We start from the raw sequence: 22681 nt of genomic DNA, 5'->3' as shown, positions 1-22681 counted from the left end.
GGGAGCTGCCTTGACCTCGCTCCCCAGGCTCGGGGGGGCTGCAGAGGGCACTCACGCCCGTACCTACTACCCTCCCCAGGGGGTGATATCAGGTCCCCTGGCCCAGGCCTGGCAAGCCGAGGTACAAGCTCAGCTACCCGCACCCCAGCCCAGGCCCGCCAAGTTGAAGCACGTAATCAGTGTCCCGCAAATTATGAGTGTGATTATGTTGAAAGGGGAAGTTTAGAATCGTGTTGTCACTAGAAGGACAGCTAGAGAAAAAAAACATGGGACTGGACAGCGTAGTGAACACTTTCATGGACGATGACTGTGGTTAATCATACAAATATAAGAATGTTCTTGCATGAACTACAACAAATGTATGTCAATATTGCAAGGCATTAATGATAGCATGGTATATGGGAAAAATACAACTAATGCAAACCATGGACTATAGTTAACAGCAGCACTGTAATATTCTTTCATCAGTTGTAACAAAGGTACTATATCAAAGCTAAGCACCAAAAATAAGGGAGTATAAGGGGTATGGGATTTTTCTTTTTGGAGCAATGAAAATATTCTCAAATTGATTGTGGTGATGAATGCACAACTTCATGTTTATTCCGAGAACCATTGATTGTAAACTTTGGATGGGTTATATGCTGTGTGAATAAAATTGTTGAAAAAAGACAGACTTGAAATTCCACCCTTAGAAACCTCAGACTGAAAAGTCTTCCTCCTCCTCAATGGTAAAATCCACCTCTTATAAATGGTCTTGGTGCACATCCCAACCCCACATACAAATCCGCACTCCTTTATCTCAAACCCTAAAAGGCAACTATGCATTGGAGTCGAATTTAGAAAGGTAAGGTGATGTATGTAGCAATATCTACTCCCTCCTAGGGATTCTGGCATAGCTCCAGGTAATCAAACAACAGACTCACCTCCCTGGAGTGAAACGTATGACTACTCAGGCTCAGGTCTTAAATTAAGATCCAAAACACCTTCACCTGGGCTCATGTCCGGTGTGGCTGCCAAATGAGTTGTGAAAATCTTTCCACTGGGGGATTTTGGAGTTGTGGGTAAAAGACGTTGGACCTGTAGCTGTCTTTACAATAACCCATCTTTGCGTAATTGTCCTTGCAACTTTCCTCTCATCTCAGCATTTCAAAACACACACACACACACACACACTGTGAATCTTTGTTTCTTCATAATATGCCCAAGGGTCCTTGTAGAATTCCACCTGTATATGAGTGTGTCACTACTTAAGGATTCCACCTCTATATTGTTTTATCTTCATTACTCCTACTGGAGGCATCTTTGTATTTTTGTCACTCTCTTCATGTATATATTTGACCTTTATATATATATTGTTGATCTGTCTATCAGCTTTGAAACACCCCCTCCTTACATCACTATGATTTTGCTACATTGTTTCTATTTAAGTGTCCTTCTAGTAACAAGTTAACACTTGTTGAGTGTTTATCAAGAGCCAGGGACTGTACACTGAGTGTGTATTAAATGTATCATCTCAGGTCATCCTAATTATTCTGAGGTCACTGTGGAAGAGGTAGGTTCAGGATCTGGTTCTGGAACTCGCACTCTCACCCTTTATTAGCTGTGTGCCCTTGGGCAACCTCCCTGGGCCTTAAAATGGAAATAAAAAATAGAATAGTACCTTCCTCCTGGAGTTACTGCAGAGATTAAATGAGTTGATATTTGCAAAACCGTTGGTGGCTGGGAGCAGTGAGCATTGCTAAATGTCAACTGTGGTGGTTGTCACTGTAGAATTCCATCTGCAAACTCTTGTGGCCAAGACAGCCTTGCTAAAGGGCACCCCCAGACTCAATATAACCCAGAAAGCAAGGCAGTCTCTTTTATCCCAGGCATCAGTGAAGACACTGAAGGCCTTTAGGGCTACACCTTTGGGGCTGCTATCTTAGAGGCTGTCTGGCTGCTGGGTACAGAACCCACTCTAGAAGGAAATCCAGGGAGAGATACCTACCAGGTGTTTTAATATCCTCATTGCTAAAGCAAATATCCTGCAATGGGCAGGCTTTAAACAGTGTGGATTTATTGGCTCACAGTTTGAGGCTAGGAGAATTCCAAAATTGAGGCATCAGTAACTTGACACTTTCTTCTCAAAGACTGACTTGGCTTGCATTAGTTGTATTTTTCCCATATACCATGCTATCATTAATGCCTTGCAATACTGACTTTCAGCCTCTGTCTGCTCACTCTGTGGCTTTCTCTCTATCCGCCTGAATTTCATTCTATTTATAAAAGACTCCAGTACCAGAACTAAGACCCATCATGATTAGGTGGGGCCACACCTTAACTGAAATAACTCATCAAAAAGTCTTTCTTACAAGAATGGATTAGGTTTAAGAACATGTGTTTCTGGGGTACATAGGTCCAAGCCACCACACTAGGGTATCCCACGACACAGCAAGGGACAAGTAGGAAACCACGGTAGCTCCTCTGTCTCTCCTGACATCTGCGAGCTCATCTGTGAACGCCTACACTCTCCCCCTTCCCTCCTCTCTGTGGAAATAGGCCCTTCCTGAGCCAGACACGCCCACCTCCCTGGGGAGGAGATCTGATTGACCCAGCTTTAGTCAGGCATCCACCATGACCCAATCAAGCCTAGGCATTGACCAATCAGATTTGGTGCTGGGGCCCCTTCCAACCCCTCCCAACCTCCGTGCCCCTGGTAAGGGACTCAAAGGAAGCTTCTCTGTATGGGGGCTGGGAAGGGAGGGTGCCCAAGGATCTTGGAGTAACAACCAATTACCAACTAATATGGAATTATTTCAATAATCTATTGGCCAGTGTGGCCAAATTCATGCATGTCCCCTCAATGATCACTTTGCCCACTCAGGAGGGACTTGGGGACAAACTCTTTAAAAAGGGGTAGCAATGGGTCAGGCAATAGATATGACCTCCACTTCTGCATCTTCACTCCCAGTCGCCCACCCTTCTCTTCTGTCTGGCCAGTGCAGGCCAGTCCCTCCTACCTCTGCCTCTCACAATTTCCCATCCCCTTCCTTAGGTCCCATCAAGGCAACCTCCTCCAAGGAGACTTCTCTGTCCACCCCATCCCCCTTTGTTCTATGTCCATAAGAAGCCAAGGCCCGGCTGGTTTGCATGGACCAGTAGGAAGATCTGCATAGGGGAGAAATTATGGGGATGGGAGAACTAACTGATCAGGTCAGTGATGAGGACAGTGCTTTATGGTGGTGAAGGTTTAGCAACCAGCTTTCCAGAGAAAAAAGACGAATATGTGCATGCATGCATGTGTTTGCTGTAACGCTATTGGTATAAATGATGTGTTGCAAATAATTTGCAAGTGATTAAAAATATAAAATACTCTTTGCTGCAAATTCCACAGTCAATGAACTCCAGCAGAATGCTTTCCTTGGTTTTACACAAATTCTCTTATCCTTAGCGACCTACGGTTGCAACTGACAAACAAGTGGGGTTCCAACAATGTGAATGGAGGTTGCTACTTTCCTATTTTAAAGACTAAACTGAAATGAAACAAGGATTCATTGTCTCGTTTCACCTGCTTGGCTATGACGTGAGCAACATATTTGCTAAATTATATCATGGTTTTCAAATGCTAGAGGAAGACTTCCTCAATTTTTGGTTTCATGTTACAGTGTAACAGCTACAGACAGGACACTTTTAAGTTTAATCTACGTTTTTAACATTATCATTTTCTCCACCTCTTTCTTAAATCTGGACGACCAACGATCAATCAAGCCCTGATTTAGTAGAATTTGCTGATTTCCCTCCCACTGTGGTCAATTTCCAACTAGTAAAAGTCAGAGAACAAGGAGTTGGGAAGAGATGGGCAGCAGGACGCTGTTATATAGTATTTTCACCACACAGTTGCAATAGACGTAAAAAATAAATAAATAAATAAATAAATAAATCCAAGATCAGCTCGGTGAAATCTGGGGGTTTTGACCCTCTTGTATCCCCAGCACCTAAAACAGTAGGTGCTCAATAAATATTTATTGGATAAATGAATGACACACAGCACAGTTACAAGTAACCCATAAGCTAGCCCCATGAGTCACATGGGGGGCTCGGGATAAATCTATTTCTCCCAAAATAACATAAATAAGGTTGGGGGGGTGGTTTTGTTTGCCGAAGTGTCCCCATCATCTGCCCAATGCCTGGTACAGAGCAGGGCTCAATAAATATAAATTGAAACAATCAATATAGAGTATACTGTCTGGGCTCTCACCCAGAATAAATACCAAAAGTTCCAGCTGGAGCAGGGTTGGATGGAGAGACCAGAAACTAAATTCTGGGTCCCTCCTTGAGGAGGGGGTTAGCAGCGGGGACCCCTGCCCAGCCCGGTGAGGTAGAGCAGCCAGGCCCCAGCATCAGGGGCCCGAACGAATAAAGGATTGAGTCTCTCCCCGAGGGGCATGGCGCCTCGGGCCGGCTTCAGGTGGGCCGCGGCGCCGGGAGTCCGGAGGGGTCTCCGGCGGCCACGCGGAAAAGGCCCAAGGTCGTGGCGCCCTGAGCGAGCTGCCAGGCCGAGCTGGCCGCAGCCGAGGCGCGCAGGTGGACGCTCAGGCGCTGACCCGTGCCCAGGAGCAGCAGGCGGCCCCGGGAACCCACGACCAAGTGCGCGTCCTCCACCGTCGAGTGGGGCGGCAGGGCCACGGTCACGGCCAGCGCGGCGGCCCCGGCGGGCGGCTGCTGCAAGTGCAGGGCGGCGGAAACCGAGCCTGAGGCGCCGCCAACCAAGACGCGCTGGAGCTCCAGGCGCAAGAAGACGTAGTAGACGCCGGCCGCGGCCACCACCAGCTCCTGGGTGCCCTTGTCGTAGCGCAGGCCCGGCGCCAGGGACACGCCTGCCAGGCCCGAGTCGCTGTACCAGTGCAGGGGGCCGTCTTTCAGCAGCACTGCGGAGAAGAGGGGGGAGGGCAAAAGGTGAGCAGTGGCCCGGAATGGGGGGAGCCGGGAAAGGGCTCTGAGCGGCAGGGACTAGACGCCAAAGCCGGTGGGGACTCCGGTGGGCGGAGACTGGCGTGGGACGTCGGGAAACGCCTAAGGAGCGCAGGGGTTCCAAGAGGAAGGCCGGGGGTGAGGGGAGGAGAGTGGGCAGGATAGAGGAGAATGGAGCGTCCGAGAGAGGCGAAGGGAAAGACTGTCAGGGAGCGTGTTCAATCCAGAAGGGGTTCTGCAAAGGCGGGGGGGGGGGGGGGGGGGGGAGGTGAGAGAAGACTTCAAGGATGGGATGCAGAGGAGGAGGAAGTTGAGGGGGGCGGTTAGGGAGGAAGCAAGTCCAAAGGGAGGAGGGAGGAGAAGAGAAGGGAACTCCGAGGGGAGAAGAGGGGGGCGTCTAGAGGGGAGGGGAGGGGGGAACAGGGAGGGTTTCCGAAAGGGGGAGAGGAGAAGGGGGTATGAGAAGGAGGGTCCGGCTGGGGGTCGCGGAGGGGGGAGAAGAGGGAGGCCCCAGAGCTGAGAGGGATGAGGGTCTGAGATGCGCACAGATGTGGATCGGAGTGGGGAGGAGATGGCATCCGAGCAAGGTTGGATGAAGGTCAGAGAGAGGGACAGGTGGGATTCAAAGAGGTGAGGGGACACCTTTCAGAGAGGGGAGAGTAGAAGGGTCAGATTGGGGGGTCGGAGAGGCGCGGGCTTGGAGCCTCTAAAGGTTCCCTCCGGCTCCCGGGACTCCTCTTCCCCAGTGCCGCCGGCCCCCCTTCCTTGGAGGAGTAGTGCGGCAGTTGGGATGCCGTGGGAAGTGGCGCAAGACACTCACCATCGCTGGCCACAAGCTGCGCGAAGCCGCCCTGTGGAGACAGAGAAGGAGGGGGGTGGGTGAGGGCTCCGCGCGCGCCCGCAGCACCCCCCCCCCCCGGAAAGTGCGAGCCTCGGCTCCCACCCACAACGGTCGTCGGGTCCTTGACGTCTGCGCGGGCCTCGAACCCCAAGCGCCCCTCAATACACACTCGCTGCTCCAAAAGAACACACAAACACACAAACAACCATTCACACACACACACACACACACACACACACACACACACACACAGTTAGTGGCTCAGCCTGCCCCAAGCCGGGATGTCCGCAAGGACTGAACCCTCGAGAATTCGGGAGGGAAAAGAGAGGACAGTTCCCTCCCGGGCGCGCAAGAGGCGTAGGGGTCCCCTGGAGGTCTTGGGAGGGGAAGGGGGATCCCCCCGAGGATGCGGGAGGAATGGCTCTGAGAGGTCCGAAAGGGAAGTGGGGGTCCCTTTAGGAGTTCGAGATCAAAAAGAAATGCCCCCTCGGGGTCCTGGATGGAGAAAGCGTTTTCCCGCTGGGACCCGGGGGTGTGGGATGCAGAAAGGTTGCCCCGCCGAGTCCTGGCTGGGCAAGGGGTTCCCTCGAGGGAGAGTGGGGTCTCTTGTCCCCCCCCCCGAAGCAGAAGGGGGTCTCCCCGGGGGTGCTGGATGGGGACAGGGCCCCGGGGGTGGGGGGTGGTCGAGGTCTTCTCCGGGGACCCGCGGGGCCTAGCTCGGCGCGCGTCTCACCTGCGGACCGTCGGGACCATCGGGCTGGACTCTGGGGAGCTCGCGGAACCTGGGGCTGGAGGCGGGGACCGGCAAAGCCGGCGCCCCGGGGGCGGCCCAGAAGCGGGCGGCGCAGGTGGCGGCGCAGGCCCCGGCGAGCAGCAGCAGCGCGGCGCCCAAGGCCCAGTCGAGCGGGCGGCAGGCGCGGCTGGGGGACGCGGGCGGCCGCGGGGCCTCAGGGTCCAGGGTGGAGTCGGTGCTGGGGCGCATGGCCGGCGGGCAAGAGTGTTGCAGCCGGGGTCCGGGGGCCGCCGCTTTATAGCCAAAGTCCGGAAGCCCAGCTTTCCGGGGCGGGGCAAGCGGGGATCCCAGCGACGCGCTCAGATGTGACCTCCACGGCCACCGGGGGGCCCAGTGCCCCTCCCCCCAACCCCCAACTGTCTCTCTCTTTCTCTGTCTCTCGGAACTTGCATTGTCTAACTTTCTCCTCTCTGGCCCTTTCATCGCTCTGTCTCCTTGACTCTCTCTCCACTTCCCGGCCCCCAGCCCTTACTCTGCCCTACTCTTTTTCCATATCCTCTCTGCTGCGTCTTGGGGGCTCCTTGGTCCTCAATCTGTGTGTCTCTGACTCCTCTTTCTCTGTGTCTCTGGGCGTGTATCTGTAACTCTCTATCTCTCTTTGGCTTTCTCTGTCTTTCTCCTCCATGTCACTCCCCCAGACTTTCCCATCACTGGGGCTCCCCCCACCCAAGGCCAGCACCCACGCAGAGGGATAAGGGATCAGCCAGCCGGGCCTCAGGCCCCTTCGCCCCCGGAGCACCAGCCCCTCCAATGGACCCCTGAGCGCCTTGCTCAGCCCTTCCCCCACCCCGCTGCCCCTCCCCCAGGTCCCTGGGCCTTCCCCGGCCTGCCCCCACCCACCCACCTGGACACTTCCCGCCAGAAGCCCCCCAGGAGCCCCCCAAGCAGAAGGCTGGAGAGTCCAGACAGAGAAATTCCCCCGAAAGGAAAGGGACAGCCAAACAGAGGAAACTCAAATTTCCCGTTTGCCCTGGCCTAGTGGAGGCGGCAGGAGGAGAAGCCCAAATGGGGAAGCTCTCCGCCGGGAGAGGTAGGCGGCCCAGGGGAAAGCCCTGGACTCACGTGGAAGCCCTGCCCTGCCCAGACCGCCTGGGTGGACAAACACCAAGTCTCTCTCCCCTTTCCGGGCCCCGCTTTCCCCCCCACCCCCCTGAGAAAGGGGAGGGTGGACGGAGCAACGATCTCTTTCCACTTCTCCAGAACGAGTCGACGGCCTGTGAAATGTTGGGGGATTTTGGTTCAACTGAACAGATATCTTCCGATGCCAGTTCTGGGTTTTAATCCTTGATCGGCCTCGCTGGGGAATTACAGAGAAAACGATAATGATACCGGCACCTTTTGACAGCATTTTATAAGGTGCTAGGTGCTTCCGTTATACTAGAGGTTTTCAAAGTGTGGTGCCCCAAACCAGCAGTAGCGGCACCACCCGGGAACTGGTTAGCCAGGCAAATGCTTCACCCCAGCCCAGACTTGCTGAAAGTCTAGGAGTGGGGACCCAGCATTCTGTGTTCTCAGGAGCCCCTACCCCCATCCCAAGACAGTACATTCACAAAAGAGACATCAGCCCTTCTCCTGATCAGGATGACAAGGCAGCAGAGGTCTTTGTTTTTTTGTTTTGTTTTTTTTTTTGCTTGTTTTTCCAAGAAAGCAGAAAATGGCAGCGTTTCAGACAAGAGACTTAGGACTGCTAAGCACACCTGAGCATGTGAATGCTAAAGCTGACACCTCCCCAGCCCTCAACCCCAATCACCCCAGGACCCAGAAAGAGAGAAGGAGCCTGAAAAAAGATTTGAAGATGTTGATGCCAATCCCAATGTCCTCACCTTGCAGACAAGTTCACCAGCCTCAGGCGATTCCAATCTGTTTCTATGTCTTCACCCCAAAATATGAATGAACACCCAAGGATCACGTAGGCTGGCAAAAGGACAGAATAAGGAATTGGGCGGAATCTCTACAAAGATCACTTCCTCAGACAATGCTTTCCCTCAGCTCCCGTTGTTTCATCTCCCCATCAGACTTGCATTCTAGCAATTTCCACCAGCTGAAATGCACCTGTTGTTTATTTTGTTTGCTTGCTTACAGCTATTTCCCATGTAGATGGTAAGTGCCTTAGGGGCAGCAATTTAATCTGCCTTGTTTCCATTGTATCTCCGTGCCTAAAATCTTGCAGGCATATTGGATGGATGGATGGATGGAGTGTAGCACAGAGAGTAAGAGCTAAGGCTCCATGTTGGCGATGGAATTATGACCCCCACAAAAGCCATGTTCAAGCCCTAATCCCAGGCCCTATAGCCGTCAACCCATTTCTAAATAAGACCTTCAAAGATGCAATTATCAGTTAAGGTGGGCCCAATCGGAATCAGACTGGGCCTTCATCCAAAACGCCTGGAGCCCTTATAAGCAGAAGAAATCAGATACGTTAACAGAAGCCAGAAGTCAGAAGACACCAGAGAATGAGGCAGATGAGCACACGATGGAGGCACAGATGCAAGCCAAGGAGCTCCAAGACTGCACAAGCCAGTACCAGAATCATAAAGCCTCCGGAAGAAAGCACAGCCTGTCAAGACGCTGATTTTGGATTTCTAGCCTCCAAACCCATGAGACAGTAAATGCCTGTGCTTTAAATAAGCCAGTGTGTAGTATTTGTCACAGAAGCCCTGGAAGACTGAGACATTCTAGAATTAGGGCCAGCAAACTATGATCTGCAGGTGAAATCCAGCCTGCCCCCCCGCCCCCGTTTTTGTACTGCCCGTGAACTAAGGAATGGTTTGGGGGTGTTTTGGCAGAGCTTTATTTTATAATGGTTGCATAAATTTCAAAAGAGTACTATTTCGTGACATATAAATTATGTGAAATTCAAATTTCAATGTCCATAAATAAAATGTCATTGGCACAGAGCCATGCTTAATCATTTGCATATTGTGTATGGCTACTTTTGCACTATAACAGCAGCATTCAACAGAGAGCATCTGGCCCTGAAAGCTGAAAATATGTACTCTCTAGGCCTTTACAGAAAAAGTTTGTCACTTCTGCTCTAGAGGCTTGAATTCTAATTTTTCTATTTTCTTGCTGTGTGATCTTGGGCAAGTTGCTTCACCTGTCTGAACCTCATTTTTCACATCTATCAAATGGGAATAATAGTGGATCTCAAAGGGTGGTCAAGAGCTTGCTGTGAGCTGAGTACTCATCTCAGAATAACACTCAATAAGGGTTATTAATAATAGTAGTATCACTGAATTCTTTCTGCAACACTCTGGTATACCGTCATACCCATTATGCAGGAGAAACTGACCCCAAAAAATGAAGCCACTTGGCCAGCATCTCCCAGTGACTTCTCTGACCTCCTGTCTACACTGGTGTGGGGGGTGCCTTGGCAGAGTTCTTGCACCCCCCTAGAGAGGGGAAACAAGGCCTGGCAGCTTGGGGAAGGCTCCGGCCGCAGCCCGGGTGCACCGTGACGTGCTGTGGTTGGGACATCTGAGCCAGGCAGCCCCGCCCCACTGCGGGGCTCTCAGCACCCCACAATTGAGTCGCATCTCCGGGCTCAGCTATCTCCCCCGGTGAGTGTGGGCCCTAACTTTCCTCTTCTACCAGGGGAAGGCTTGAATCTCCACACTCACTGCTGCAGGGCTTAATAATATTTATTTATGGAATGAATAAAGTATATAGCACAGAAGTTAAGAGCCAGGTTAGCGAACTCAAGGGCTCAAGGAAGGGACTGGGCAGGAAGCAGCTGGAGTGGGGGGGGGCACCTCATTCCCTGCCTAGGGAGCCCCTTTTCCACCTCTGAGGCCCAGTCAACACACTTCCTCCAGGAAGCCTGCCTGGATTTTTCCTGGTAAAATGCCTTCCCTTCTCTCGAGGTTCCCTGTCACCCCCATCCCCAGCCAGTGGCCTCTTGCCGAGCCAGCTATTTAACTGGCCTAGATCCTCTGTGTCCCCCAAGGCAGAGGCACCCCTAACAGAAGACATTATTGATGTTTGCTGAGTAAGTGAACGAAGGAGGGTGCAAGCGAGTAAGGGGCCAAAGGGATATGTAAACAGAGAAGGGGAAGAAAAGAGAGAAGGAAAGAAACAAGTGGCATTGGTTCAACATGCGTCGGAAGAGGAAAGAGACATAAGACAGGAGGACTGCATCATCTAATGTGGTTGAGTCTCTGGAAAATTGGATCTGGGCCAGGAAAACCCAGGCCAGGCACATGAGTGTGTATCTCCACGGTATAATGTGGGAGTTGCAAAGTTTGCTTGTGCAAAGCTTTGTGGTGTTGCGGTGTACTCCCAGCTGCTCCGGGGATGTGCTGTTGTATCCTCGAGGTTGGGGTGCGAGAGGTCTCAGTATCCCTGTGGGCATGGGCATGTGTTTCCCATTGAAGTACAGCATAGCAAACCACTTGCCTTCAAATCCCAGCTCTGCCCCTTGCTGGTTGTACGACCTTGGGGAAATTGCTTGGCATCTGTGGGCCTCAGTTTCCCCATCCGTGAAAGGGGGCTAATGCCGGTGACTGCTGTGCAGGGCTGCTGACCATAATCAAAAGCACACAGTCGGTGCTCAATAAGGTCAGCCATCATGGATGCCAGAGGTGCACAATGTGTGACACTTTGTATCTGAGCATTGATCTCATGAGCCAATCATCAGGGTTCAAAATGCATTGAATGCAAACATTGGAGCCCAATGACTGACAGGCGAGGACGTCTTTTGCAAAAGTGTTCAGAATGGAAAAAATGTTTGGTGATCAGAGCTGCGAGGAAGGGTGAGTCAATTCGATAGAGATCTCCAAGGGATAACAAAACAAAGCAAACCGCATGCTGTACAAAGGCTGCGTTTTGTTTCGGAGCAGAGATAGGCTTGCCTAGAATATTTCTGGAAGGTATACTGAAAGCAGGGGCGGGGGGAGGGTGGTCAAGAATAAGACGTGTGAGCCTTTTACTGTGCGAGCATTTGTTCCACTTGCAGTTTCCGTGTGATAGCCATTTTTGAAAATGTATATTCAGCACTAGAATTGTGGTCACGCGTGCACACACAGAGAAAGAAACTAGTGGCCCCAGGTGTTTGGAAGAAGGGAAACTTTAGCATCACTGACATCAAGGGCAGGAAATGGTGTTTCCCAGCTGAGGGCAGTGGAGGGACACCAGGTCTGCGGAAGTTGGGATGAGGGGAGGCAGTCCAGGGCAGGGCCTGGGAACCCCTCCGAGGAGCCAGCCTGCCCAAGAAGAAAACCCAAGAGGGCCACTGTTCCGGTTTGAATGTATTATGTCCCCCAAAACGCCATGTTCTTTGATGCAATCTTGTGGGGGAGACGTATTAGTGTTGATTAGGTTGGAATCCTTTGATTGAGTGTGTCCATGGCGATGTGACTCAATCAACTGTGGGTGAGACTTCTGATTGGTTAATTTCTGTAGAGGTGCTACCCCATCCACTCAGGGTGGGTCTGAATTAAATCACCGGAGCCATATAAAAGAGCTGACAAACAGGAGGAGCTCAGAGAAGCTTAGAGAGACATTTTGAAGACCGCCGCTGAACGCTGATGCTGACATTTTGGAAAAGGCCAATTTGAAACACAACCTGACATGAGCAGATCCCAGCCACATGCCTTCTGAGCTAACAGAGGTTTTCCAGATGCCATTGGCCTTCCTTTGGGGAAGGTAAACCCATGTTGATGCCTTAATTAGGACATTTTCGTGACCTTCAGACTGTAACTTTGTAAACAAATAAACCCTTTTTAAAAGCCAATCCATTTCTGGTATTTTGCATAACGGCAGCATTAGCAAACCGGAAATGCCACCATTTGGCACTCTCTGCATCACCCAGGGAGGTGCCCTCAGACACAGAGACAGTCACACACAAAGTCACAATCACACAAACTGAGACAGACACACAGATGCCACACACACAGAGACACGCAATCGCACACACAGAAACAGAGAGCTGAGGCCAGCCACAACAAGCACACAATCACACCCGGGGACACAAGACACACATTTGGGGTGTACATTATCGTGCACACCGAGATAGATGAACACACAATCACACCCACCAAGACAGACACTCAGAGATGCACTCATAGATACACACGGGGGCAGCCACAAAAGCAAGGCACAGGCACCCACAGGGATACACATTAAGGGCACACACACAACTGCACACACATAGGGAGACACAGAGGCACGCAATACAGGCAAGCACAAAATCACTCCCGCCAATAGCCACCCAGAAATGCAATCGTAGACAGCTAGGGGCTGCCACAGAGAGCCCCAAGTGGTTATATGTGGTACACGGCAAGGGTACAGACATGATCACATGCTCAGAGAAGGGAGACGTAAAATCACAGCAGAGAGAGTCACATGCCCAGGTCCAAGATGCGTGGGTGGGTGAGGGCAGCCCTGGTCACTCGTGCCCACTAATAAGCACTCTCAAAGAGACCCGTGGACTCTGGGAACACGCAGACACACGAAGACTGCAGCAGATATGCACAGTTGCACACCGACACGGGCACACCCGTGTTGTCCCAGCCCCTTCCTCAGAGTTGTCCCAGCCCCTTCCTCAGAGAACCAAAAGGGGGAAGAGAAATGAAAGAAAATACAGTTTCAGTGGCTGAGAGATTTCAAATGGAGTCGAGAGGTCATTCTGGAGGTAACTCTTATGTGTTATATAGACATCCCTTTTTAGTTTTTAGTTTATTAGCATAGTTAGAAGGAAATATCTGAAACTCTTGAACTGCATTCCAGTATCCTTGATTTTTGAAGGTGAGCGTGTAACTTATATGGAGCGTGTAGCTTATATGGTGTGACCATGTGATTGTGGAAACTTACAGCTCACACTCCCTTTACCTCCAGTGTATGGACAAATGAGTAGAAAAATGGGGACAAAAAATAAGGCATCAACCATAGGGTACCTTCACTGGAGCAGAGCCATTGGCATCCGGAAAACCTCTGTTAGCTGGGAAGGCGCATGGCTGGCGTCTATTTGCTCTCAGGTTGCATTTCAAAATGGCATGGGGAGGAGGGATATGGGACATTTTGAGTGTTCTTTTTATTTTTATTTTTCTTCTCATTTTTATATTTTGGAGTAATGAAAAAGTTCAAAAATTGATTGTAGTGAGGAATTCTCAACTATATGATGATACTGTGAATAATTGCTTTACATTTTGGATGATTGTATGGAATGTGAATACATTTCAATAAAAAAAAATCCATGGAACTACTGTGCCAGTTTGGTTATATTATGTCCCCCAAAACGCCATGCTCTTTGATGCAATCTTCTAGGGGCCAATGTAGTAGTGTTGACTCGGTTGGAATCCTTGATTGAGTGTTTCCATGGAGATGTGACTCAATCAACTGTGGGTGAGAGCTTTGATTGGATAATTTCCATGGAGGTGTTACCCCACCAGTTCAGGGTGGTCTTAATTGAATCACTGGAGTCCTATAAAAGTGGTCAAAGACAGAAAGAGGTGCCGCAGCTGAGAGACACATTTTGAAGACGGCTGTTGAAAGCTGGCACTTTGGAGAACGCCATTTTGAAAGGCAACCTGGCAGCAAACAGATGCCAGCCACATACCTTCCCAGCTAAAAGAGGTTTTCCAGATGCCAATGGCCCTTCTCCAGTGAAGGTAGGCTATGGTTGATGCCTTACCTTGGACACTTTACGGCCTTAAGACTGTAACTTTGTAACCAAATAAACCCCTTTATAAAAGCCAGTCCATTTCTGCTGTTTTGCAAAATGGCATTAGCAATCTGGAACAACTACATTACACAAATAGGGAAACCTAAGCTAAACCATGGACTTTAATTAATAGTACAATTATTAAAATGTGCTATCATCAATTGTAACAAATGTTCCACACCAAAGCAAGGTGTTGGTGGCGAGATGGTATATGTAATATTATATTTTTTGCATGGTTGTTCTGTAAAACCTCAACAACTTCCCCAATAAAAAAAAAAAAAATACATCTAAAAACAAAAAAAAAATGATGCACGCCTAGTTGTCCCAGGTTCCCCCACCCAGAGGACCCTAATCCCACCTCCCCAGGAGACCCAGACCCTTCCCCTCAGATCATCCAAGCCGCACTCCCAGGGGACCCAGGCCCCTCCCCTCATCCAAGCTGCACCCCAGTCCCCAGAGGGTACCCAGTCTCCTCTTTCTGAGGGGTCCCCCCTTCCTCTCTCGAGGAACCAGGGGGTTCACCTCTGGGCCCCTTTCCCCCGCAGTGTGGGCGGTGCGCGCCCCCTGGCCGGCCAGCAGCCAAAGTGCGAGAACCGCGGCCCCGGGGCTGGGAGGCGCGGCCGCGCGCGGGCGGGTCCCCATTGGCCCGCGGCCACCAATGAGGCGCGGCGGGGGCGCCCGGCGGGGATGGGAGCCGTTGGACTCAGAACACAGGGACCCCGCACCGCCCAGCCATGGCTCTCAGCCGGAAAGAGACCGCCCAGGACCCGTCCCAGTTGTGGACCGGGATAACCATCACACCCGAAGCGGCTCTGCGGCGCAGCGCCGGCAGCAAGGTGAGCCCGCCAACCCCAGACGGCCAGGCCCCGCCCACACCCCGCCCCGCCCACGTCCCTGCCATTCTCCTTGGGCTCCTCCCACTTCCCAGCCACTAGCCTCCTAAGCTCTGCCGGCATCCTTGCCCCGCCCACTTCCCTGTCATTCTCCTTGGGCTCCTCCCGCTTCCCAGCCATCCTCCTCCCATGCCCTGCCCACTCTCCTGCCCCGCCCACTTCCCTGCCATTCTCCTTGGGCTCCTCCCACCCCCCAGCCACTGACCTCCCAAGCCCTGCCGGCATCCTTGCCCCGCCCACTTCCCTGCCATTCTCCTTGGGCTCCTCCCACTTCCCGGCCATCCTCCTCCCAGGCCCCGCCCACACCCCTCCCCGCCCACTTCCCTGCCATTCTCCTTGGGCTCCTCCCACCTTACAATCACCCGCTTCCCAGGCTCTGCCCACACTCCGCCCACTTTCCTTGTCATTCTCCCCAGACCCCACCCAATCCCAGGCCCACCCACTTTTCTGGCTTTCTTGGTCCCGCCCAATTGCCTCTTAAGGCTCCGACGCCTTTCGGGTTCTTTCCAGAGCCCTGCACCCCCTTCCCAATGGAATCCCTGGACCCTTCCTCATCCCTCATCTGACTTCCCTAGGACTTTCTGCCCTGCTGGTCCCTGATCCCTTTGTCTTATTCCTTTAGGCCTCGTCCCCTTTATTCTGTCCTACCTTTTCCCAGGCCCCACCCATACTACCAAGACCCCACCCCAAAGAAGCCGAGTCCAGGTGTGTGGAGGGGGGCTGAGCCTCGCTGATAGGGAGGGAGGGGCCTCCGCGTTCCCGGCCCCGCCCCCCTCGAGGAGGCCCCGCCTCCCTGGCCCACTCAGTTCCGCCTTACTTAAAACGGGACCCCGCCCCTGCCCGCGGTGGTCCTCGCGCTCCACGCCCGCCCCTCCCCGCTGGGGAGCTCTAAACCCAGTCCCGGTGGGCGCACCCACCCCGTCACCCCCCGCAGTGGACAAACTCCCCACACATGGCCATGGCCCTGCCCGAGCTGCTGGTCCGGCAGCAGTGCCTGTGGCCCGGGGACCCGCGCAGGACGCCCCCGCCCACGCTGCCGCGGTCCGGGACCGCCAAGATGTTTGGTGGCTTTGGACGTGATCTGTCTGCTGCTGGGTGAGCCCCCTCCCCGCCAGCCTTCAGCCCCACCCCGCATACAGTTCCCGGAGGGGCGGTGGGCGTGTCCGTCTGCCTGTCTGTCTTTATCTGAGGGTGGCCGACGCGGGGAGCTAGCCGCCCGCCCTGGAGTGTGTGCTTGGGTCGGGGGTCTCTGAAGCCCCGCGTGCGTCCGTGTGTTTCTGAGGTGTCCGTGTGAGTGGGAGAGAAAAGAACTCCCGACAAATGTGACTTTTGCGTCCACAGCACTCTGTCTATGTGGCTGTGCGTTGGCCCACCTTCCTGGGCCTGCTGGGGTCAGTCTGGCTGCATGTCTTTGGAAGGGGTGTGGCCTGTGTGGCTGTGCCCGGGCTGGGGGGTGTCTGGTTGCAGTGCATATCTTGGTGCATGGTGTGTGTGCCTGGGCCTGTTTGCATGTCTTTGTTGTACTCATATCTGTGTGTAGGTATAACTGTGTGTGTGTGTGTGTGTGTGTGTGTGTGTCTGTGTCTGTGTCTGTCTGTGTCTGTATCTATGTCTGGCTAAGTCTGTATAAGGAGTGGTTGTAGAAGGTATCTGTGTGTGTGTGTGTAGCAGGTCTCTGGCTGTGCATTGCACTGGGTTGGCAGAGGTGCAGTGTGTGCTGTGCATCTGTGTGAGTGACTCCTGTGCTTGTGACTGGGGGTAGATCCCATGACATTTGTGTACCCGGGTATGCGTCTGGGTCTATTTGGGTCTATATGTATTGTATATCTGTTGTTGCATTGTGTGTCTATGTATGTCTATCTGAATCCATGTATCTGGGTCTGACTGCATGGTTGCATTGTGTAGCTCTTGTGTCAGACTCTCTGTGTGTGTATCTGGGGTTGTATAGCCTGAACTTGCCTGGGATCTCCATGTATGGCTGCCATTTGCAGCCCCCCAATCCCTAGTGGGCAGAGCAAGTGACCAAAGCCCCAGGGAAGGAGTGGGGCTGTCAGAGGCCAGATTCCACCAAACCTCAGTGGGCAGCAGAAAGAGCCAGATCTGGGAGGGGGTGACAAGCAGAGGCCCCCTTCCCCAGCCACTCACATGGTCTGAGACCCACCAGCACCCAGAGGGAGGCCTGGAGGGAGGTCTTTGGGGTGGGTGGGCACATTAGGAAGGGAATGTCAGAAGGTGAGGGGCCCCCAGACCCTGCTCACACATAGTGTTTACAGCAGTAGCCCCCAGCTCAGTCAGCTACAGAGCCACAAATAGCATGTACATACACACAGAACCCACACACAACCAAACATGCATACACACATACCAACACAGTCCATGGACACACACACCCACCCCCAGATCACAGACAAGAGCACACACATGCAGTCGTACTCATCTGTACCACAAACACACATCCACACGGTGCCCAAGACGTGCACACACCAAAACACACACATCTGGACTCATGCACATCCCTCAGCACACAGGTGCATATACCACACATACACACACACACTTCCATAGACACACACAGCCACAAACATGAAAGACTCACACGCACCAAGAAAGACACACATTCATATCCGCAATCTGACAGCTACATAGAAATACACACACACCAGGAAACATGCATCCACAGAGTCACAGAGACATACATGGTAAGTGCTGTGGATATAGATATCCTCAAGCACACACACAAACGTACATATTCACACAGGCAGAGACACACAGAGCCACAACCACAGATATGCATATATAGCAAGACACAAACACAGTCACACCACCCCAGAAAAGGTGAGCCCTCCCACCCTTACCCCCTCATCAACCCAAGCCCCTTACACAATCCAAGGGCACTATTCCAGCCCACCCCACCCACCCTCCTGCCATCTCCCACAACCAGGAAGAGATGCTGACTTCAGGGATAGGAGACCCCACCCAGGGATAGGTCCCTGGGTCTCTGTCCTCCTCCAGCCTTCCGGCCACGCCATCTTCCCTGTTCACACTTCCTGGCTTCCTGCCTTTCCACCACCACCTGGCTGCAGGGGAGCAGGGAGGACAGTCTGGAGTAGGCCTGAGGGGACTCAGCCTCAGGTGACCCATGCACAGATGGGGTCTTCTCTGCTCCTGCAGTCAGCACCCCCACCATTCTGTGTGAGAGTGGTTTGATAGCGCCCCACATCCAGGGCTTCTTTTGCGATGACACCTCCATCAGATACCCTCGAGTGGCCCATTTCGCCATTGAGGACTCGGCCCTCATCACCATGGGCTTCTTGATCTCCATCTTCACGGTAAGGGGCTGGCTCCTTTATCTGGTGACCCCGGAAGCCCCACCCCTTGTAGGCCAAAGGCAGTAGGGACTCCCCCCTCTTTTCCTCATCACTGGGAAGACTTTTCCTTGAGGAAAGGTAAGGGTCAGCTGTCATAGGCACAGACCAGGGGAAATGTCCACCTCTCTACCTTAGGGCTGCAGCAAGAAAGGAAGTTCAGCCCCTTTCCCTAGTGGTATGTCTAGAGCAGGAAGAAGTCCTGCCCCTTTTCTGGTGAGTACAGAAATCTCCCCCTTCCAAACCTAGAGGTAAAGTCCTACCTCTTCCTCCTGGTGAAAAAAGAAGTCCCACCATTTCCAGGCATTTTGGAGGAAGTCTCTCCTCTTTTCCTGGTGTACCAGGAAGTCCCACTCCTTTCAGATACAGGACAGGAAATCCTGCCAGTGTGTGACATGAAGTAGAAGGGTGTCCCACCCCTTTTCCTGGTGTACCAGGAAGTCCCACCCCTTTCAGATACGGGACAGGAAATCCTGCCAGTGTGTGACATGAAGTAGAAGGATGTCCCGCCCCTTTTCCTGGTTAACAGGTAGTCTCACCCCTTTCAGATATGGGATAGGAAATCCTGCCAGTGCCTGACATGAAGTAAGAGGATGTCCCACCCCTTTTCCTGGTGTATGAGGAAGCCCCACTCCTTTCAGATACGGGATGGGAAATCCTGCCAGTGCCTGACATGAAGTAGGAGGACACCCCACCCCTTTTCCTGGTTAACAGGAAGTCCCACCCCTTTCAGATACAGGACAGGAAATCCTGCCAGTGCCTGACAAAACCCTGGGGTCTTCCACCCCTTTTCCATGTGACATGGGAAGCCATGCTTCTTGCCCTAGTGAAATGGGAAATCCTGCCCCTTCTAAGCACAGGAGTGAGAGAAATCTCCCATTTTTCCATTGCGAAATGAGAACCCCCATCCTCTTGCTGGTTGCGTGGAAAGCTCCACCCCCTTTTCCCTATGATATGGGAAATGCAAACTTCCCAAAGGTTGCCCACTCTTATTGCCAACCTCCTCCCAAGAACACACCCTCCCCCTTATTGGCCCTGTAGATCAGCCTGGGAGAGGTGCTGCACGTCCAGAGCCTGCAGCTGAACTCGTGGGCCTTCGTGAACAGCATGTATGTGATCGTGGTCTACAAGCAGCTGGGTGCCTTCATCTTTGGCAGCATGGTCAACTGCTCCCTGGCCAGCATCGCCAAGATGACCATGGGGCACCTGCGGCCCCACTTCCTGGCCGTGTGCCGGCCAGACCCGACCTCCTTCAACTGTGACAGCGGCTTTATCTCCAACTACACCTGCACTGGGGACCCCGCCGAGGTCCTCGAAGCCAGGCGAGCGGGTGGGCGGGTGGGGAGGGGGTTCCCAGGCAGCATTCCCACTCTAGCCCCCGCTGATCTCTGTCCTCTCCCTGCCCACACCCAGGAAGTCCTGTTCGGAGCACACCTCCTTCGGAATATACTCCATGTTGTATCTGATGGTGAGTGTTGACAGAAGGCAGCCACACACCTGGCCAGACCAAAGGACACCCCTGTACCCCGTTACACACATGTGTGCGTGCACACACACACACACACACACACAAGCTGGTGCCGGCAGTGCCAGGCACGGCTTACACAGAGCTTGTGTCTGCCTCTGGAGTTGGGGAAGTGGAGCAAGTGTGGGCAGGGCCTCTCTCCTCTTAGGGCTCATTCAGTGTCACTGCCCTGGAACAGCAGCTTCCAGAACCCTCTGTCTCCCCTTCCCTGCAGCTGGAGAGGGCCCGTGCCAGGCTGTGTCCATGTCCAGGGCTGGGCTCCACCAGGGCAGAGAGAAGGGTAGCCAGACTCAGCTGAGTTGCAAGTCTAAGGTCTGGGCTGTGGGTTGGGGGGAAGGGGTGCAAGGGGCGCAGGGGTTACCCCTGGAAAGGAGCCAGTGATCCGTGGACCTAGGGGACAAAGAGAGCATAGACTCAGAAACTGGAAGCTGAGCACACAAAGAGGAATCAGCCCAGAGCACCCGGCACCAGGGTGAGCGGGCACGTCACCGCTCTAGGCCCCAGGCCCCCCAACTCCAGGAGCATCACGTGATGATCACCCAGCTGCCTTGACAGTAGCTGAATTTTCTTCCTGAAAAATGCCCATTCGACTGCCAGACATTTTTTTTTTTTTAAGACCAAGTAACAAAGTAACTACAGCATCCTGTAGTGATAAAGAGCAGGGGCTTTGGAACCAGAATGTACGGATTCCTTTCCAAGCCACAACAGTGGGTGGCCCTGGGTGAGATACTTACCCTCCTTGGGCCTCCATTTTCTCATCTGTAAAATGAGAGTGCAAATAGCACCTGCCTCCTTGGGGTGTGAGTTCCTGAGTTAAAACAAACGAGCTGATTTACGCGTAGCACTTGAAACAGGGTCTGGCCGTAGGATCTAGCCTAAACGTCACTACTGTTATTAATAATATAAAAATGGACTCCTTGGTCCCCTGGGGTGGAAGTGGGTGCTGGGAGGGATGTGAAAGACACCACCAGGTTCTCAGGCGGGGTGGAAGTGTCCCGCGTCCCTCCACCCCAGATGGGTTCAAGTCACCCACAACCGGGAGACAGGGCCTTTCCCCCATCCTGTGGACCTCAGAAAGGGCAGGCCATTTGCTGAGCAGAATGTTCTGGATCTCTGGAACTCCCCAGCATCTTGAGAGCTACTCAGGTCCTGATGCTGGATTTCTCCCCAAAACCCATGACAGCCACTTTCCACTTTCCTTTTCTTTCTGCTCTCCGCAGGGAAGCAGATTAAACGGGTGTTTCAAATGGGATTTTTTTTTTTTTTTGCCTCTTTTCCTTGGCAAAATCAGCAGCTCACCCCTATCTTTTCCAGGGTGCCCTGATGAGGGCCACCCAGTTTGATTGGGGATCCCACATTTATGGGAAGTGGAAGTGGGAGTAAAAGCCCACCTGTGCCTTCTCGGCCAACTGCCTGGGAAGTCCTCAAGCAAATAGCTAGCCACGCTCTCAGCTATAACATAGAGCTCACCGCGTAAAACTCTCCTACAACGATGATTGGGGAAGCGAGGTCAGGCAATAAATACCCTCTTTAGATGCTGAATTCCATCCTCCACTTGAAAATGGCGAGGTGGCACGTCCTGCCTCACCACACGGCCACCGGGGATGGGGCACACCGGTGGGGGGCAAAAAATGCAGCCCCCGGGCGCCGTCCTGGGGGCAAGGCCCCGCCCATCTCCGAGGCACCGCCCACCCGCTCCCGCCCCAGCTCTACATGCAGGCTCGCTACCGCGGATGCAAGGCCAGACTCCTCCGGCCCACCGTGCAGCTCTTTTTCTTGAGCCTGGCGCTGTGTGCCGGCTACATCCGCACCCTGGATTACTGGCACCACCCCCGGGACATGGCTGTCGGATTCCTGCAGGGCGCCTTGGTGGCCGCCTGGGAAGTAGGTGCTGCCGGCGGCCGCCTGGGTCCCCGGGGGCCGTGACCACACCTGACGGTCTTGACCTCCCCGGGATGGAGCTCAGGGGCGGCCAGAGTGGGGGAGAGGCGGCCACAGGATCAGCCCACCCCAAACACCTCTCCCCTTCACCCCCACAAGCTTTCTACATCGCTGGCCTCTTTGACGCCCAAAAGGAGCTACAGTGGCAGGTGGCAGCAGCCGCAGGCGCTAGGCAGCGGCCCGCCGCTTTCAAGCCCCTTCCCCCTTGCCCTCCCTGCTGATCATCAGCAGTCCTGGGGTAGATGGCCCAGCGGGGTCTGCACTGCCAGGAAGCTGCCCCCTTCCACGTGGGTGGATCCAGGAAGCCCACCCCCCAAATCAGCCCTCCCGCAGTGGCCTGACACAGGAAATCCCATTCCACACACCCCCACCCCCTATAACCCCCCACAACCACCCCACCACCACCACCACCATCACCCACCACCCCTAAGCCCAGTCCCCAAATAAGCCCCTCCCCTCCAGGCCACTTCCACTTTTTTTTTGGAAAAAAAAGACTCGATATATTAAAAAAGAAATATCAACACAGAATTACTGATTCTTGATATATACGAACACGGTTTGGTGGCCCTCCTGTCTCAACCCCAACAGGGCATTTGTGGGAGCGATTGTAACAACTCATTTGTTGATAGTCTCAAAAGCCTAAATCTGGGTTTCTCCACCTCTGCGCTCTTGACATTTGGGCGGGATAATTCTTGGCAGTAGGGGAGCTGTCC

General features: G+C 53.2%; 2 protein-coding genes across 2 annotated transcripts; one reads left to right on the top strand and one right to left on the bottom strand.

Annotated features, from left to right (window-relative positions):
• Positions 1-2713: 2713 nt before the first annotated feature.
• Positions 2714-6776, bottom strand: TNFSF9 (TNF superfamily member 9). Its single transcript, XM_037824099.1, has 3 exons — positions 6525-6776; positions 5771-5801; positions 2714-4907 (listed from the first exon to the last, which is right to left on the bottom strand). The coding sequence occupies exons 1-3, from the start codon at positions 6771-6773 to the stop codon at positions 4444-4446; spliced, it is 744 nt and encodes a 247-aa protein (XP_037680027.1). The 5' UTR covers positions 6774-6776; the 3' UTR covers positions 2714-4443.
• Positions 6777-15775: 8999 nt separating this feature from the next.
• On the top strand, positions 15776-22415 carry LOC119525304 (phospholipid phosphatase 1-like). Its single transcript, XM_037823995.1, has 6 exons — positions 15776-16232; positions 18309-18466; positions 19544-19824; positions 19916-19970; positions 21735-21911; positions 22068-22415. Exons 2-6 carry the CDS (start codon positions 18440-18442, stop codon positions 22413-22415), a joined length of 888 nt encoding a protein of 295 aa, XP_037679923.1. The 5' UTR covers positions 15776-16232; positions 18309-18439.
• The last annotated feature ends 266 nt before the right edge of the window (positions 22416-22681 follow it).

The sequence above is a fragment of the Choloepus didactylus genome (assembly GCF_015220235.1).
Source record: "Choloepus didactylus isolate mChoDid1 chromosome 25 unlocalized genomic scaffold, mChoDid1.pri SUPER_25_unloc1, whole genome shotgun sequence".
Lineage (NCBI taxonomy): Eukaryota > Metazoa > Chordata > Mammalia > Pilosa > Megalonychidae > Choloepus > Choloepus didactylus.
The sequence above is the reverse complement of the archived record's forward strand: the minus strand, read 5'-3'. Positions and strand labels throughout refer to the sequence as shown.